Genomic DNA, 21,206 nt, shown 5'->3' with positions numbered 1-21,206 from the left:
TACGTATGCTAATAGGAGCTTTTCAAATCAATTTCTGCAAACTTTGTGTGTTTCTTGTTGGTAAGTTCGATAGATTGAGGAGGATCAGTTTAGAAAGCAGTGATCAGATTACTTTGAAAGGTCATACTGTCCTGTAAGGACTTTGATATGGACTCCCGATTACATGAGAGTAGGTATTTCATATTAAAGAGCACAGGTTTAAACTAAATGAGTAATTGAATTGTCGGTGTTCGAGTCATGTTTCCAATGTCCAATGTACAAAAAAAATGTAATATCAGAAAATAGTAAAAGAATAACTGAAGCGGATTCACTAGAGAATATGATATAAAACTCGTTATTTATCGAGAGAATTCTAAAGGGCGCTATCGATTCGATTTTTCAGTGGATAAAAACGTGGGAGTTGAGTTTCAGTGTGATACCCACGCTCGTCCGGGAAAAAGGAGACAGCACATGGAAAATTACATTTTATATCATATACCTATAAAAGCTTCATTAAATCTTTTCCTCGTTATATTTTCCAATTACATTATCTGTTTGTTCCTTGTTTCATTCTTATTTAATTAACCGATTTCAAAAAAAAGGCGGTGGTTATCAATTCGGCCGATATGTTTTTTTTTAATTTGTTATTGCGTATTTCCTAAACTTATTGTTATCTTTCATTCGATATTCTCTTATTCTATTACTAGATACATAAATCCAAGCTTTGTTAACCAACGAGTAAAAGTTATTTAAAAATACGTAATTAATTTTATTATTATTAAAAATAAGACAGTAAGTAGGACTTGCTTTAATCTCTGGCTTAGTATATTTAAATGGTAATGAATTTATTAAAACAAATTCTAAATATAGATGCAATTAATTGTTATTCAATATAATGCAACAAACATATTATCATAATTCACAATTTTTTTGTGGATATTCATGTATTCAAATAGCTGTTTTTAAAACTTATTAAATTATATATAAATACATATATTTCCGCCCGCGGCTTCGCCCGCGTTTTAACAACACCGGCATAGTCCCGTTCCCGTGGGATTTCCGGGATAAAACCTATCCTATGTGTTAATTTGTTAATCCAAGTTACCCTCTATATGTGTGCTAAATTTCATTGTAATCGGTTCAGTCGAATTTGCGTGATAGATTAACAAACACACAGAGTAACACACACATCCTCACAAACTTTCGCATTTATAATATTAGTAGGAAGGACATACAAAACTGGAAGTTGAATTATATGCGAGAAAGATCGCGGTAACCCGGTAAAATGTATGTTGATATCCTTATGGTCTTATTAAATTAAATTTAGCGAATAGCCTTGTGCGCTGGCGTTGGTAATATTGTATGTTGTAATTGCTTACATTAATACGCGGTTTACATTTCAGCATTAAAATGTATAAAGATTAATCAGATAAATAAATTATGTTCAACATTTCGCTTTTCTGGTATACTCAGTTTTGATTTATTATTATAAAACAATTGTTATTATAAAACGGCAATTTAGTACATATTATTATAGTGTAAGTAAGTAGGTGTAAGAAAATTACTTCAATGATACATACATAACAATTGAATGTTTATTTAAGTGTAGTAGTATTTATAGTATATGTACTGTATTCAAAGTTGGATGCTATAATAAATATTAGCACAAATACAACACGAGGTGTCGATCTAGATAAAACATTTAACCTTATTATTCAATAATTAAGTCATTTTCACACTTAATAGAACACAATAGAATTCATATTTCCACGACGCAGCCAGGACGTCGCCTTGACTTTGTGATTCAGTTAAGCTGAAATCTGTTATACATTTGTGCCCTTATCACTGTTTTGATATATGGCTTACAAAGAAAATTACCTTTCTGCTGTTGACATGTCAATCGGTAGTAACCTACGCGTATTTACATTCGCACAGAAAAACAGTTTGCATATGCCTAGTAGGTACAAAACAACAATGCCTGTCGAATAAAAGCATCCTAAAACCGTCGTACATCCATCATGTTTACCAAAACGTATGAGTGGATTCCGTTTTCCAGGCTTTCACAAACACCTGTTATATATTTTGTTCCATCCCTTGCCGGGCGCGTGTGACCTTGCAGGGACGGGGAAGTCGCCCACGCGTAAGCCTCCAGTTTTTCCAATATAAGCTCTATTCCATTGTGATAAAGTTCAAAGGGATTAGTCGGCAGTGCATTACAATCCCTGTACACGTTGTTAGAACAAGTTGAGTTGATTATATCAACCAGTGCCTAATAGCAATCCATTAGTATTAGAGACAAAGTTAAGCTTTTATTGAAAGCTACTGTGTGAAAGTAATCATTGAGTTACACTTTTTGCCATAACCTAATTATTCAGCAACATTGTTTAGCGATATAAAAAAATCAAGCTTGTAAATCAAGAAACTGCTACAATCAATATGTAGAATCGCACCAAGCCGAAATAGCGGGTGGCTTCTACTACATTAGGGAAAATTACGTTAACACAAATCGATGTTCGGAATATAGTGAGCAGCAAAAACAATGCACCACGTACCTTGAGATGCTGCAGCACTCGATGAATTTGCGCCCAATCATCCGATGCGATACACGTGTTTCAATGGCCGCCGCGCGCGCACACACCAGAGGAGCGGCTCGATCGAATACGGAAGTACAAGTGTCGACCACAGATTAGGTCTCGACTGTCGTGGTGCATGACAGTTGCAAAATAATTTGACAACCTTTGTTTGCATACTCTGTGCCAAACATCGATAATAGACACCACGATCAATTACACGGTAACGAAACATCCCGCCCACCAAAATGCCTATGGTATTTTCTGGTCAGACGATAAATAGAACATAATGGGAACGAGAACGATAAGAATGATCCGCATAATTATTGATGATACTTATTGATTACGATAAAAACTAGTTACCTAACTAATTGATTCTGTATAACACGATAGATGTTACACAGACACGATATCTTATTGCTAACGATAACTTAATGTCTAGATACCTTACGATACTAAAAGAAAGATAAACGATTTAAGCTAGTCCTCGATTGGTAGAGGGCATAACTTAACCAACGGTCTTTGAATTATATGATTTTTCGCTGTTTTAACTACTGCAATCCGAGCTACACCATCAGAACCGGGTAAAAGATCCGCTACTCTGGCAAGAGACCATTGTAGTGGCGCACGATTTTCATCCTTAATTATCACCATTGAGCCTATCTGAAGCGGTTTAGAATCCTTAGTCCATTTGGCGCGTTGTGTTAGTGAGTTAAGATACTCGTGTTTCCATTTGGACCAAAAACTCTGGTGAAATGATTGTAACAACTGCCACCGATGAAGCCGACTTATATTAACATTTGATAGATCTTCATCAGGGACAGCTGTCAAAGGCTCTAGGGTAAGGAAATGGCCTGGAGTTAAGACCGATAGATCATTTGGATCCGAACTAATTGGACAAAGCGGTCGCGAATTTAATACTGCTTCGATTTGCACGAAAAGCGTTGTAAGTTCCTCAAACGTAAGAACTTGATCACCAACTACACGAAGTAAATGAGATTTAGCCGCCTTGATTTGAATTTCCCATACACCACCGAAATGAGGAGCTGATGGAGGATTAAACTTAAATTCGATCTTTTCTAAATTAGAAGCTTGATGCATAAGAGACGATAATTGATTTCTTGCACCGATAAAGTTTGTTCCACAATCCGCGTGTATCACGTTACATCGACCACGGCGTGCCACAAAGCGTCGTAACGCAGCTATAAATGCGTCAGTGGACAGTGTAGACACCACCTCGAGGTGTACTGCTTTTGTTGTAAGACAAATAAAAAGACAAAGGTAAGCCTTTTCAATCTTAGCACCTCGATGTGGGCCTAATTTAATACGAAACGGTCCGCCAAAATCTACGCCTACTATAGAAAATGGTTTGACTTGATTAACACGGTATGACGGTAAATCACTCATAAACGGTTGTAATGGCTTCGGATTAGTTCGATAGCATTGTATACATTTGCTTAAACGATTGCGTACAGTACGTTTTGCCGATATGATCCAAAATTGTTGAAGAAGTAAGAAATGCGTAGTATTGATGCCCGGATGCAAGTAGTTACGATGAATGTTGTCGATAATTAAAAACGTTAATGGATGATCAGACGGTAGAAAGGCTGGATGCCTTTGTTCGTATTCTAAACCTGCGCGTGAAATTCTACCGCCCACCCTGAGAATACCTAATCGATCGATAAACGGATTGAGTTTTCGAAAAGGTTTCGATAAAGGTTTGTTCGATTTAAGATTAGCAATTTCGTTCGAAAAGACCTGACTCTGTACATGTTTAACGATTTTTAATAATGCGTTATGTCTTTCAACGTTATTAATGAAATTATTACGATTAGCTTGAGCTGGGTTTTTAGAGTTATTGATAAAACGATATACAAATGCCAAAATGTTAACGATTGTTTGAAATGATGAATAACGATTAAGTAAAGAGTCAATTATTGTTGGTTCGATTGGAGCTCTCTCTTCAGCGGAAAGAGCTACCTTCCGTTGCTCCTTCTCCATAACGACCTTCTCCTCATTTGATGTGACAACAGCTGTATCCGTAGGCCAAGTATCACTACCTTGGGTTAACCAGCACGGTCCCGCCCACCATAAGGCATTGTGCACAAGCTCACTCGGAAATAAACCTCGTGAACACAAATCAGCAGGATTATCACCTGAGGATACATGATGCCACCAGTCTGTAGGGGTGATATCCTGTATGTGACTGACACGATTCGCGACAAATGTTGTCCAACGCGAAGAATGAGAACGCAGCCAAGACAAAACGATGGTTGAGTCAGACCACAAATATACAGAATCAATATGAATACGAGAAAGATACGTATCTTTTACAAATTTGTAAAGATCTGATAGAAGAACTGCAGCACAGAGCTCGAGTCGTGGTAACGATGTATGTTTAAGAGGTGCAACTCGAGCCTTAGAGCAAACGAAGAAAACATGAATATTACCAACAGCATCTGTAACACGTAAATAGATGACAGCTCCGTATGCAAGGGTAGAACTGTCACAAAACCCATGTAGCTCATACGATACAGCATCCGTGCAGGTAAGTTGCCGAGGAATTAGAAGTTCACTCAAAAGATTAAGTTGAGTGCGATGTTTGTTCCATGTACTGATGATCTCGTTAGGCGGCGTTTGGTCCCATCCAACGCCGAGAATCCACAACTTCTGAATTAAACATTTTGATTGAATTGTGATGGGAGATAAAAAACCTAACGGATCGAAAACCCTAGCGAGTTCACTAAGAATTGAACGCTTAGTACATGGCCGATAAGTAGATTCAATTTCGAAAACGAACGTATCTGTGGATGGATTCCATTTAAGACCTAATACCTTAAGAATTTGATTATCAGAATTGTCTAACGATACGGATCCAGTCAAACAACTATCACTGGGTAGATCAGACAATAACTGCGGTTTATTACTAGCCCACTTCCTAAGTTCAAACTGTCCACACTTAAAAAGTTTAATAATCTGCGACTTTGCTTCCTGAGCGACCTCTAACGATGAAAATCCGGTTGTGACGTCATCACAATAAACATCAGACAGTAGTACTCGTTTTGCGAGTGGATAAGAATCTCCCTCATCTTCAGCAAGCTGTCGAAGAGTACGGCAAGCGAGAAACGGAGACGAAGCTAATCCATATGTGACTGTATTTAAACGATATTCTAAGAGGGGCTCATCAGGAGAACTCCTCCAGAAAATGCGTTGGTAATCACGATGTTCTTGCGCTACTACAGTCTGTCTAAACATTTGACGAGCATCAGCCATGAAGACAACGTTGTGTTCCCTAAAGCGTAAAAGTAGATTTAAAATATTCGGTTGTAGCTTTGGGCCGATAAGTTGTGTGTCATTCAGTGACTTAGAATGCATATCCTTCGCAGAAGCGTCGAATACAACGCGGAGGCGTGTGGTCGCAGAGTCAGGGCGTAGAACGCAATGATGAGGTATGTAATATTTTCCTGTGCCAACTTGTGCTGCAGGAACCACTGTCATGTGACCACTTTCGATGTAATCAGACATAAAGTCGACATATTGCGATTTTAACAAAGCGTCACGTGACAACCTACGTTCGATAGCATAGAACCTACGCAAAGCAACTTCGCGAGAGCCCTCAAATGTAGGTTCTGAATTGTTCTTAAATGGAATACGAACAATATAACGCCCAGATTCATCACGTGAGTGTTCTTCAACGAATTTACGTTCGCATAATAACTCATCTGGAGTTAGCGTTGAAGTTTGCGGTACTGAATCTAATTCCCAAAAACGATGAACCAATGAATTTAAATCATTATCGATTACAGGCAACGTCTGCAACAGACTACTACATGAAATATTAGTTTTACCTAGAAGTAGCCAACCAAAGATTGAATTAAACGCGGTAGGTTGGTTGACACCTCCCTTGATATGTTGATTAAGAACAGAGTCAGCGAATACATCAGCAGCAAGCAAAATGTCAATGGGACCAGGTATATCGAAACCAGGGTCCGCTAACGGCAACGATTTAATATGGGACCAACTTGATGAATTAAGTTGAGCGATAGGTTGATCGCCACATATTTTAGATATGACGTGCATATCCAAGTTAAATAGAATTCGACCGTTAGTGCCGATAGAACAAGTGACGTCACCAATAACAGGTGCATCCGCTTCCCCTATGCCACTAATTGCCGCGGTTGTTGAAGCCGGCGTTAAATTTAAAAGTTTTACTGCTGATTCCGTTATGAAATTGCTCTGACTGCCCGTATCAAACAGGGCACGAAATGATTGCATATTACCTGAAGCATCCTTAACCTGAACGATAGCTGTGGCTAACAGCACTGTATGATTCGTATGTGACCTTGACACCAGCGACGACCCGATTTGATTTGATTCGATCTTAGTGTTATGATCGCGATGGAGTAAGGTGTGATGTTTACGCTTACACATACGACACGAAAAAATAGATTTGCAATTTTTTAATTGATGTGATGGCTTCAGGCAATTAAAGCACCAATTGTTTTGAGTGGCAATAGCCATACGATCGTCAATCGATTTACTAATAAAGTCTTGACAAGAAAAAATAGAATGCGACTTAAGGCAATACGCGCAGTTGCTTGAATAAACTTTAGACTTATCGTTCGAATTACATCTATTGTTCATAGCAACAAGTGCATTTGAATTGAAACGTTTCGTTGATTGATTTTGAGTAGTCGAAGGCTTTAAAGATTTGTTCACACCAGAAAAATGTGTATCTCGTAATAAGGCTTCGCATTTGGAACGCAAAAAACCCTTCAATTGATCATAAGACGGCAACTCCACGTTAGAATATTTCTCCTCAAAATCGCGGCGTAAGTTCTTGTCTAATTTTGATAAAATATGGTAAACTAAAACAAAATCCCAACGATCTATCGGTAACTCAATAGATTTTAAAATATTTAAATTTTCATCGAATAAGTCGAGTGACTTTTGAAACTCAGTTGCGTTGTTATGCATGAAGTTAGTGTTTAAAATATCTTGCCAACAAGTAAAAGCTAATGTTCGTTTACATTTATAGCGATTAATAAGAGCTTCATACGCGTCGCGATAATATTCATGAGTCATAGGGAACGCCTTAACCACCAATAACGCATCCCCGCTAAGAGAAGAAATTAAATAATGAAACCTTTCCGTGTCCGAAATTGACGTTGAGTTATGAATTAAAGAATTAAACGTATCATAAAACACAGGCCACTGCTTGATATTGCCCGAAAAATGTGGCAATGTAATTTTAGGTAAACGGATATTCGATGAATTGATGTTCGAGTTAATCGAATTATTTGTATCATGTTTAGTTAAACTAATATAAATAGACTGTATCTGAAAATATAATTCATCGAATTGTTCCTCAATTTCAGTTTCATTATCCGCGTCGTCCGACAGATCGAGTATATTAAAATGAGCATTTTCGAAATTTGAAACGATTTGTTTAATTTCCTGATGATACGATAAAAATAGGTCGTATTGTGAACGATCACTCAAAGCTGCATTACCTATTTCTAACGCCTTCGATAATCTTTTAAGCGCTATAGTACGTTTTCTACGCAATGTCGATAAGTCCTTAGTCGTATAATATTCATCCACTGATTTAGATTTTAATTTTTTCAAAGAACCTAACTTCCGAGTTGAATGTTTAGTTAATAAAGACATCTTGTTAAATTTAAATTTATATATCGAATAAACAAAATGTAAAAACGTTTAAACACAAACAATTAAATAACAAAGTTAATCTTCGATGTAATTTTTCAAACAATGAAATAAAATGAAACAATGAAATTATTATTTCACCTTTACGCATATGAAGTTAAGGATGAAAATCGCATGAAACGGTAATGTGAATGAATACAGATTATAACTTACAATAACAAGTTAAAGTGATGATGCGCTGCGCGAGCCGCTAGAATGTTTTTCGATTTACCCCCGAGTATAATTAATATAAAATGAAATTATTTTATATTACGATTTAACCTAATATTACGTTTTAATATTAGTTATGTAGTTAGGATAAACTGTAACGTGAATGAATTATGTTTTGGAATGTGAAATTACTATAGGCCTGTGTAAAATTAAGCACCGATGAAATATGTGATTGCTTAACTAGTTCCTACAATAATTAAACACTTTGACTTGTACTTCTGAATATGTATTAAGTTTTAGAATATGAAATTGTTTTAAGCCGGTTGAATTTAAGCACCGATAAAATAAGTGTTTGCTTAAATAGATCTTATAACAACTTCCTACTTTGTTAAACAAAGAACCTAATACGAACGGAATTGAATTTGATTTTAGATTATGAATTACGTGTGACCAGTAATACCATAAGCTTTGAATATGATAATTGATACGCAAATTCCCGGGTTTCGGCACCAGAAATAATGTAGAATCGCACCAAGCCGAAATAGCGGGTGGCTTCTACTACATTAGGGAAAATTACGTTAACACAAATCGATGTTCGGAATATAGTGAGCAGCAAAAACAATGCACCACGTACCTTGAGATGCTGCAGCACTCGATGAATTTGCGCCCAATCATCCGATGCGATACACGTGTTTCAATGGCCGCCGCGCGCGCACACACCAGAGGAGCGGCTCGATCGAATACGGAAGTACAAGTGTCGACCACAGATTAGGTCTCGACTGTCGTGGTGCATGACAGTTGCAAAATAATTTGACAACCTTTGTTTGCATACTCTGTGCCAAACATCGATAATAGACACCACGATCAATTACACGGTAACGAAACACAATACATGTACATTGTACGTACTTTAGGTAATCTAGTTATTAACTAGTTGCTAAAAAATAAAACTTATTCAAATTGATTTAGATTTTTTTAATTAGTAAAGAATGCTTATTTCTTCGCAATATCTATTAATAACCTACAAAACGTGTTTGTTTAAAAATAAACAAAATTACTTATAAAGCTTTAAACAACAATACAGGATTTACGTCTTTATTGCCTTTAGTCGTGGGCGTCAAACGGGTGCATACAAATATTTGCTAGGATAAATAACAAAGTTTACCCCCACGCTGCGATGTGAAAACTAATTGAAAATGAATTCAACTGTCATTTACATAAGGTCCAGGTTCGGTTAATTTGCGTAGGCGTATTATTGGGTGCACTTCGAGTCTATATTATGACGTCACGTTGAAAAAATTAATCAACGCACGTAATTATTTTCGCGATGAGAATTGACGTGTACAATGACGATTTATCAGAGAAATTTTAATTTCGAAATTATAATAAATACGAGAATTTTCTCGGAATAATTGTTGTGTCTATGCTATTAAAAAGTAAGTACCTACCTATTGTTGTATTTAATTGTTTTCTAAAGGAAACTTTAATAGATATTAATTTTAAATTAAAAAAGGTGTTAAGGTTATTATATAAACAACAAAAACGATGCTTTGTCGCATGCCTACTTTACATAATATGAAATTATTATGATATATTCATGTAATGGTATTGTTTTTATAAGTAAGTATTTGTTGTGTAAACATTTACGTAACAAATGGATTGAACATTTTCGTTCATATTATGTAGTTATTTGATATTAATAGAGTTATTTTTTAAATAGTTTTGATGACTGAAAATAATAATATCAAGTTATCATAATATACATTTTAAATAGTTTCCTCATTTAATATTACTGGTAAGTCTCAGTTTTAAGCTGATCAAACGCTTCTAGCCTTGCGAAGCTTTAAAAGAGCTTCTTTGAGAAACTGGCCTACTTATTAAATTTTTAGCGTGACTTTCAGAATGGGAAATCATATTTCAATAGCAGGATTATCTCAAATAATCAATTTTGCGACATCCCCCGCCACTTTGCTTATAGAACTTATTTAAAGTATTAAGTGTTTAAATTTATTATGAATTACTTTTCAGAATCATTTGACCTTATTGGGATCCAAATCGCATTTGTTGAGTTTTATCAAAATCGGTCTAGACCTTGGATTTTGGAAGATGTAGGTAGGTACTAGGTAATCTCTCCACCTATTGTTAAACTATTAGGAAAGGTAAGTAAAAGGTATATTTAAATATTAATATTATGTAAAAAACATCAACGTTAGAAAATAACGATCCCTATTTGTATTTAATCGCATTAAAATTACGAGCAAAAAGCCCAGGCAAATGAAATAATCGCGGATCGTCTGCGAAACGTATGTTTGGTTGCCAGGCAACGCGTCACTAGCAAGATGGCGCGGGTGACGTCAGCTGAGCCCGGGGAGGCAGAGGGGGGCAAGGTCTCGCGGCCAAGCGTGTCACTTCCCAATGAAAAAGAGGCCTGAGACCCGAAACGAGGGCTGTCCTTCAAGCGTTCTTGCGGAAGGTAAAAGTGCTAAATTTTACTGATACGCAAAAAACAACGTGCCCGCAATGCGATAGAGCCCACAGTTCTGTAACAAGCCCTTAAAATCTTCTTCGGTTGTTTGGTTCTCGAGTGTCATCATGGAACCGTTTGACCTATGTCAAGTTCAGTGAAAGCGAAAGTTGTTTAGCTTACGAATTATGTAACCATATTACCTATTTTAATTTGATTTATAACTCTCTTTGTATTTATTACAAAATTGTTTATTGGAAAATTAAATAGAACTTACAATATTGTAGTTTCGTCCACGTGCTATAGTAGTACGGCAGACTCCATGGCTGACAATTAAGTTTAGAATAACATCAACAATGATTTGGAACGTTTGTGCGCAAAATCGAACCGTGTGTCCGATGACCGAGTGCTCGTTAGCCGTGACTGCGATGACAATCGTACATGACGTCATCCGCGCACACACGCACACCCGTGTGTGTGTTCTGTTTGATAAGGAAACCGCAAGTGTGCGTTAATACAAACATTAGTGTGGGCGTTTAGAGCATTACATTTATTTGTTGAGACGTAGCGCATATTTTAATTGGTATACAAAGTAAGCCTGTTTTAAAATGTATCGCGTTTTATATAGAAGGATTGGTAAATAAATTTTTAGTAATCATTCGATAATACGACAAATTTTCCGTTTAAAGTAATTATACAAAATAAACGATTTAGACCGGGAGATACTGACACAAAATTTCGAGTCATTTGTAACAAGGATGGCGGTTCTACAGGGGTCTTAGTACGCAATGACAAAAAGAAAAATGATGGTGTGAACGCTGGTACCGGTGTCTTAGTCGCGTGGGCGTTTGTCGAACTCGTCGGAAAAATAGCGAAAGTCAAACGATTTGTAACACAAAAATTTTAGAATTTACCGATAGCCCATAAAAAAGTAGTAGGCGGTAGTGTCATGCCATACTTTTCCGGTGTGACTTACAGCCCGCCATACCGACGCGAATGTGTTGATTTAAATAAAACAATCATTCAACCATTTGTACCAGGCTAACTTTAGTACAGGTAACTATCGTCGTGCAGCCATTTACGAAAATCGCCATACCATACTTTTCGGACGATTCCAAATGGTCGCCATACCGCCGAAAATCTGCAAAAAATTTTTATTTCGCCAAACTTTTTGTACCAGTATTGCATTTGGATTTTTGGAGAGTATTTGATAAAATGTGACCATTATTATATTTGCCATACTTCTAGTAGGGGGAAAAAGTGCTGTTACACTTGAAAACTTAATTTATTATTAATTTATATAAGTGAGGATTTCCAACACTTAGATCTTTGAAATTTTGTATTTATATTTGTTGATCCTCAAACTTACAGGAAAAATAAGTGCCATACTGTTACAAATCGTTTGACTTTCGCTATTTTCCGACGAGTTCGACTAACGCCCACGCGACTAAGCCGCCGGTACCAGCGTTCACGCCATCGTTTTTCTTTTTGTCATTGCGTACTAAGACCCCTGTAGAACCGCCATCCTGTTACAAATGACTCGAAATTTTGTGTCAGTATCTCCCGGTCTAATTTGTTTTATACTTGTTGCTTAATTTTGATTGACACCATAATGCTTTGAAAAACTCTGACAGGATTCCTTGAAATGATCGGAGCTTGTCATATTTAATTAGTACTTGCTAGTTGTTAATTGAGTTGATAATTTTGTAAGTGGCTATTAACAAAGAACCGTTTAAATAACGAGAGCAATTCTGTCAAAAATTAAATAGGCTTAATTTTACTTTTCTACCCTGAATAATTTTTAAATATTATGTTTATGTCACTTATACATAAAACATTTTAATTGCCTTATATGATATTGATAGTAAGATCATTTTGCGTAGGTCTTGAGTAATATTTAATACACATAATATGTTTTAAAAAATTATCGTCTGGGCGAGCTTTTAGTTACCTACTTAACATTATCTAATAAATTTCAAACTTCGACATATAAACCTTCATAACGGAAGTTATAATTCAATGAAGAAAGAAGCCAAAGCCAAGACTTTCAAGGCTCAAGGACATTTACGATTAACGAAATTTTCAAAATAATCACAAGAAAATATGCCTATGATGTAGAGTCGAGTGTCAGCCTTCATTTTGCCACAAAAAAATTACGTAACGTTAAGTTTTTGTGTAATAAGCATGTAATTTATTCCAATAATAATATCATGAATTTCTTATGTCCGATCCTAGCAGGGATCATACATTATTATTAAATTCATTCAAATCGTGTGGCACTTTTGTCGCTAATTCGCGTACAACTGTTTCGAGGAAGGAATAAAAATGAACCGAATGTTGGCCCTCACATATTGATGAGATGATAATTTACTGAATATATCAAGAAAAAACGTGCAATTGCCGATAATTTGGTGTTTTTATTTCGTTACTAGAACCGAAATCCGAATAATACTATTAAAAACACTAGTGACGTAAGCATTGAACGTTTCACGTTAAAAACACGTTAAATTTTTTGTACATTAATGCCATGTTTTTATCAAAAACTATCTGTGCCGCCCGGTTTCACCCGCATTACTCCGCTCCTGTTGGTCTTAGAATGATGATATATAGCCTATATTACTCGTGGATAATGTAGCTTTCGAATGGTGAAAGAATTTTTAAAATCGCTCCAGCATAGTTTATGAACCTATTCATTACAATCAAACAAACAAACACACAAACAAAGTTTTCCTCTTTATAATATTAGTGTAGATGTAACAATCGTAGTTATAAAATTGAATAAAATAAATTATATTTTCGCGTATTTTTCTTAACATTTAGATAACATAGATGTATTGATTATTCGTGAACCGTAAACATAATATACCAACATTCAATTGTTAAATATCACATAACGTTAAGGAAAATATGGTTTTTAAATATAATTCATTGTACGTAAAAATCACTGATAACTCAGGTCAGTGCTTTGTTGAGATTACAATGTCAAGACGGAATCTCGAGTTTCTGTTCATATGTTAATTGTAGATGGCGCCCGATGCGATGTTATCAACCCCCACTTCTCATTGACTTTGTTTAAATTATGTTTGCTACTCGAAAACATCCTTCGTATCCAGTATTGAATTTAAGAAAACATTTGGATGTTATACGAGTATATAATTGTTTGCTTTAGGAGGCTTTACATGTGTCGTACTCGTTCTTATTAGAATTTTACTGTAAACTTATAAATTTATTATAGCAGCAAGACATTTTTAAAAAGAGCAATAAAGGATACAATTAATTAAGGATATACTTAACACAATCAAGCCATTAATAGTCACTATGCCAAATAATGAGTCACTAAATCCATAACAATTTCATGCTGCAACTATAAAGTACCAATATGTCTTTAAAAATTATAATTTCACTATCAACTATTTTTATTATCCACTCGTATATTTTTCATTCTATTTATAGCCTTTCTACATTCACGATCACATAATATATTCAAATTTGAATCAATGTCATTCTTTCGCCACATTACGGTGTTTTTCATGAAAGGGAATCCATACGAAGTGTTACCAAATTCAATCAACATAAAGGCGAAGACGGTTTTTCAAACCCATGATGTCGTAACAGGCATTTGTTTACTGGGGACCGGCACCCGTCTGACCCGAAACATGAAACTATGTCAAGCAGTTTATTCAATCTGCCACAAACTCAGAGGACATAAGGGAAATAATATCTAAAATCTGTGACGCTAAGGTGCATTTCTAAATGTTGCGGAGTGTCAAATGTAGATGTTTCTTTAGTACTTGTGCCCTTGAATGTGGTGCTAACGATGTTACTGTAAGTACCCACTGCATTGTCACGACATCATAGAAAAATGGATGCTTCAGTGGAGATCTGGAAGTTTTGGACGAGTGCATGGTTCAAGTCCGTCGAATTGTTATAATCACATTTTCTCAATCTCGTGAGAGATATTAATTTCAATTCAATTTCGATTTTCGATCATTCCATGTTCTAGTTTTCATGCAAGTAAACACTAAACACTACTCGCGAAATGTCAACAAGAGAATAATATCTGCAATTACATTTATTTTCTTCGTGAAAATTAGGATAACATTTCAAATACACAAAAATAAATAGAATGCTCTCTCACTCAGCATCATCTCAGGTAGTCTATTAATTGAGAATTTAGTCAATAATCTTAACGCTCTGATAGCGAAACTCATCCAAAACCCCTGAACGTGGCAGTCAGTTGAGGAAGAGGATTATCGCTTGCTGATAACATACGTCATTTGCCAAACTGTAGGTTCACCATGAACACATATTTTTACGGACGAACTAACACGTGGAAAGAAAATTTAAATTGGATGAGCCAATTGTAATAACTAATAATGTAGTATTATCATGTTTGCGAAATGAAAACTTCTTGCAAAAATTATACATACTTAAATTTAAATATGTAGATTTGATAAAAAATCTAATTGGCTAGATTCTATATTCTATATTTACTTGTAAAAATTAAATCTATGTATATTAGTAATATTAAATATTAATAAAATGCAAGATTTAAGCTGGCCTTTCAGTGTATTCATTTGAAAACATATTAAGTTCTGACTTCATGTCTTTTCAATATGGCGTTAGATTGAATCGGTTTTTCTTTATTGAAAACTTTATTGATAAGAGCAAAGGTATATCATTAGATTAATATCAGTCCCATCAATATTAGAAGTATGGTGAAAATAACGGTAAATAAGTATTATCGGAATCTAATCTAAACATTGAAAAAAAAATCGCAACAAAATTGAAACCGTCAAATAGTCTTATCTCAATCAAAGAGAAGATTATCTCTTTTTGTAGATAGATAATTGTGTGGGTATATTTTGCTGTTTTTTGTTCTGTTTTTATATAGATGAAAACGTTTAAAACAAAATTACTTTAGGTATTCAAGCCTCAAATTGTCTACAATCGTTTATTGAATATGACGTGTGCTTTATGTGGAAAGAGACGATGAATATTTTATACGATTCGAATTATATTAATTTTCAATCCCAGTAATACACCTAATTTGTTTACAGTATTCTGTAACGTCGATTATAGTCTAGTCTCTAGTGCTTATGTTCACCTAGATCTTGTTATGCCATTGTAGGCATTCGTAGGGCTTCTGTTTATGTTCCAATAATTATAGGTACCTTGTGCATGTGTGCGTGTGTTGCGTGTATGTCTGTGGTGTATGTAAACAATGTTTTTTCTTGTTAGATATAATGTTTATTCAATGAGAATACAACAAGAATACATATATTTTTATTAATTAATTTATAGCAAATTATTATATCGGGACTTATGAATGGAATTAAATTAGAATACTCATTACCTATACCTATGTTATTAATGAATGCTAATTAAATAAGTATCATAAAAAGGAAATTAAACAATTTGCGGATAACATTCCACAAAAAAAAAGAAAAGAAGTTGCATAACGAGTTGCCTTCTTAAAAAATAAAAAAACCGGCCAAGTGCGAGTCGGGCTCGCGCACAAAGGGTTCCGTAGCAGCAAATATAATAAATTACAGTTAAATCAACCTATCTCAAAAACTATAAGAGATACTTTGATCAAACCAAAAATCGTTGAAAGAGTTAATTAGCATGCATCACCTCTATTTTTTTTAGAATTTTATACCCCGTAGTTATAAAAATAGAGGGGGGGGGACATACTTTTTACGACTTTGAGAGCTGATATCTCAAAAACCGTTCACTTTAAGAAAAATGTTTTTTAGAAAACTTTATATCATTTTAAAAGACCTTTCCATTGATACCCCACACGGGTATGTACATCGAAAAAAAAAATTTCATCCCTCAGTTACATGTATGGGGGGCCCCACCCCCAATTCTTTTTTTTACTATTTAGTGTCATATTTTTGTAGCGGTTCATACAACACATATTCCCATCAAATTTCATCACTGTAGTACTTATAGTTTCCGAGTAAATCGGCTGTGACAGACGGACAGACGGACAGACGGACAGACGGACATGACGAAACTATAAGGGTTCCGTTTTTGCCATTTTGGCTACGGAACCCTAAAAAGTAAAAGCGAACGCACCGCACACCGTCCGCGTCATGCTGGCAACATTGAACGCGCGCGAAAAAAAGCAAATGGCCGCCGTCAAGGTCACAAGAAGCTGTCCTAGTCACGGAGGGCATTTACATTTTTTTTATAGTAATTGCTTCAGGGGCTTTGCGAAACAAGCTAGCAAAAAATAAACCGCATTTTTCCCACTGCATCTCTACATAGTTTGGGACATATGATTGGGACGTTTATTTCATACGACTACAGATAAATATATTTTGACCAGTATTATTCTCGTTTACACGTGATATAGAAAAGCTGTACACTTATGTTGTAACCAACGCAAAATAAAATTAATTAAGAAGATATTACAAGATTTCGAATTTTAAATTGAAAATTGGGATATAATTGGCGCATATAGGTACAATGTCATAATTAGTAATTATTTTGTTGACATTGAAATTAATTTACTTAATAGTTTCGCTTTACATTCAACAATTAAAAATTTAATTGCATGTTTCTCAGGGCATACTCTAGTTACGAAAAAAAAATTAAAACAAAATATTTGATAATAAAATCAAGAATGCACTATCGAGGATCGATAATACGAGTTGTCTTGCAAAACCAGAATCTTATTGTAGACTTGTTTAAAAAAAATAAAAGTTCGTGCAGTACGCGACGATGGCATGGGAACGACGCATCTTCGCATACAATTTTTTCCACATTAATTTTGGACTCTGCTCCATTGCAGTACAGGACATTTTAAATGCCTCCGAGTGCCTTAAAAAAAGTTGGCAAACCATAAATGGTTAGTCGCACCTGTCGTAGATAAAGCTAGATCCTCTATATGAAATTACGACGTTGTTTTAATATTATAATCTTCATCTCCTTACATTACAACTAATATTGTGAGGTTGCAATTTTTCATGCATAAATTATTGCATTGGTACTGGCAGATTAACTTACGTGGTATTAAAAAGCAAGCAAGATAAGACGCTATCGTATTTACATTTTTTATTCTTTATCAACAACGTATTGTGGAATTACTTGTATAGATATAGCTAGATGCGTATAATAACTTGATAAAATTATTGCAACAACGTTTTTGTAAACAATAACTGATATTTATGCTTATGTTCCTTTTTATAATATGAAATTTACTTTCATTGTATCGCACGATTCCAATATCTTGTTTTTATTCAATTGCGTTTGAGTACAAATAATAAATCTCTTTATCAATACTACAATAAAATATAACAACTTATTTAAACGTGCAGTAATGTTCTCAGTAAGTAAGCTAGCCATGGACAGTATTGATCATGACTGCGATAAAATGCCTTGACTTTGCGGTAACGCGATTTCATCTAATCACTAAAGATCGCTCAAATAGCTGACATAACTTTTTAAAGTCCGTAATACACATCGCTTAGGTGAAGGTAATTGGTATACAAAGAATTTAGCAAGAGTTGATCACGGGATAGGTATCATTAGATAGGTAATTAAATTAAAATTAATTAGTCGATATAGAAACCTATGCATTATTTAATTAATAATGCGTGAAATGTGTTAAAAAAAAATTCAAAATGTTGTTGTGAATATGTTAATTTTTTAACGTTTTGTTAATGTAGGTACATTAGGTATGTACATATTATTTTGTTTGACTCTTTTCGTAGAAAGTATGTATAGAATTAATTTTAATACATACAATTCAAACACTACAGCGGCGGTGATTAAATGAAAATATAAAACCTCATTGCACAGAGATTGCCAGATATTATTTTAAAATGTAGAGATTGTATAATTTTCTTAACGCAAACTGTCGGGGCGAGTAAAAATATTATACATAATAGGTACTTTTACTGTGTCACTTAATTGCTTTATGGACCGGTCCTGTCTAGCTCGGTAGCAATGACTTCAAATTGCTACCTACCGTAATGGTTCTGCGAGATAGTACGCGTTCTTAGCGCGCGTCAGAACGTTAAACTCACGCCGCGCTATGATGCCGAATTGTGTTGCGGTAACATACCGTCAAACAGAGCCACGACGCTCTAACGCGTGCTAAATTCGGGGTCAATCTGACAGAGCCAATAGCGCGTACAATACAATATCATGGAGTCATAGAGCAGCGTCAGGTTAGCGCTCTGACGCGCGCTATAAACGCGTTTTATCTGACAAAGCCTTAAGATCTTGGGTACGACGCCTGATCACTCGCAACTCTACACTTAGGCTTAAAAAGGGGGATTTCGACTTTTAAACACTAGGCTTAACGAGCAATCAAAATGTGAGATAGAAATCTTGGATACCTAGTTATTTATTAGGGCTGTAAATTTTATCGTCCATTTAAATTAACAATAGGCTCCGAGTTTTTATACGTGAATTACCCGTTTTCACTTTCATTGGTTTTATATGGAATCTTTACTAAGTATAAACAGCAGACTGCAGATTACAAAATTTCGACATAAATTCTGTTTATCTTTTCATTTATTTGTTTACGATCGAATATTTAAACTAGAACCATTTGACTGTGTCCATATAATATATTATAACTTTATAACTTTAATTGATATCCCTACTTCAAGAGCAAATTACAGTGAGATTAAATGTAATTTTGTAAAATGGTAGAATTTTAATTAGTTTCACGCTACACTCAACAGTCAACACACACAGAGAAATAAACCAACAATATTATAATATACTGTATATTTTGTTACATATTTAAATGTAAAAAATTAATTGGTATATATATGTATTTTTTTAAATGGTATTTTGGTTATAAAATTAGGTTCTAAAAACAGTTTAGTAAAAAAGTAGATAAAATAATTATGTAATCTAAAATTTATGTGTTTTAAAAGAATTGAAGATTTATAAGTTTGACAACCAATAAGAATAAATATTTGCAATACAATATATTTGCACAGGATGTTCTTTGACCTCATTCCGCGATAACATGTCCCACATAATCTTTTAGGAAATTGCTTTCTGGCTGCCGTTTGTATATAAAAGTTATTATTACTTACCTCCTGTATTATTATAATAAATTAGCTAAATTGTTGTTAATAATGTTCAAGGCACTCAAATTTCCGAAATCTTGCGCAATAGAAAACGGACATGCGAACTAGTCCAGTATTAATAGCTTTGACTAAAATATTTAGAGTTTTAGGTCTATCGTTTCACGAGAAAGTTTAAATATCTGAGTTTCGTATATGTGATGCAAATATAACAACATTTCACAAACCACGAGCCACTAATTGTTAATATATGCTTCATCTTTGTTAGGAGATGAAACGGTCATCGTCGTATAAATAATAAATATTTTTAGAGATAACATAGTCGACGTGTGTCGTATTTCGTTTTTATTTTTGATTTTTCTTTTAATTTGATAATATCTCAAAATCAAAAATGAATATTTGTGAGTGCATAAAAAATAATCTGGCGAACTGTTTTAAACACAGACTATAAACAGTTATCAAGATAGTTATAATATGTTATGCTCTTTTTTACAATATGAAAACAGTTGAACAAAATACAAATTAGCAAGACTTGTATCCGGTTGGAGCAAGTAATAAATCCTTCATTGAATGGGCTATAACTTACGTTATTCAACCTAAACAACTAATAAACAAACATTTTCATCTTACAGTCTTTATATGAATAACTATTGAACATGATTATCGATATATTAACGTAACTAGCTTCCGCCCGCGGCTTCGGCCGCGTGGTGTTTTGATAAAAGGTAGCCTATGTTCTTTTTCAGGGTCTAAAGATTGTCTGTGCCAAATTGCATCAAAATCGGTTGATAGGTTTATGCGGGAAAGCGTAACAGACAGACAGAGTTACTTTCGCATTATTATAGGACATACATATAGTAGGAATTATATTCGAATAGTAATTTATTTATTAGTATTTAATTGATCATGACATAGCAAACTGAATATTTATGTGTATTTAAATTTCTGAAATTTACAATTTAGTTTTATACCACCTATTTACGCATTGAAGTTTAGCACATATAAAGGCATGTATTTATTCCTAAATGTATGTAATATCGATATGATTATTCTAATTGAATAGGCAATTGCGTAACAAAGGCATACAATTATAAAAATACAATGTCACAGTCGTAACCTCTGATGTCATGCCAGACCCACACCGGCAAGGTTTGTATCAAACTTGGAAAGATAAATTGAAATGTGATTTCCTGACATAATCACATCTTTGAAAACAAGGCATTTAATTTAAACAATATTTAAACTCCTTTTGACTGA

At 34.6% G+C, this 21,206-nt stretch overlaps 2 protein-coding genes across 7 annotated transcripts in view; both read right to left on the bottom strand.

The window, feature by feature from the left end:
- The window catches only part of Mef2 (myocyte enhancer factor 2), a 58,776-nt gene that overhangs the window by 14,241 nt on the left and 23,329 nt on the right, over positions 1–21,206 (bottom strand). The gene's annotated exons all lie outside the window — the stretch shown is intronic.
- LOC149907543 (uncharacterized) lies at positions 3,030–6,824 on the bottom strand. The gene is made up of 2 exons (XM_090102499.1): positions 4,466–6,824; positions 3,030–3,796 (listed from the first exon to the last, which is right to left on the bottom strand). The coding sequence occupies exons 1-2, from the start codon at positions 6,822–6,824 to the stop codon at positions 3,030–3,032; spliced, it is 3,126 nt and encodes a 1,041-aa protein (XP_089958625.1).

This window comes from Colias eurytheme, chromosome 6 (genome assembly GCF_061535395.1).
Source record: "Colias eurytheme isolate Ceu_HAF_F1 chromosome 6, ilColEury1 Martin Lab GWU primary, whole genome shotgun sequence".
Classification (NCBI taxonomy): Eukaryota; Metazoa; Arthropoda; class Insecta; order Lepidoptera; family Pieridae; genus Colias; species Colias eurytheme.
Note: the sequence above shows the minus strand (reverse complement) of the source record. Positions and strands in the feature narration are given on the sequence as shown.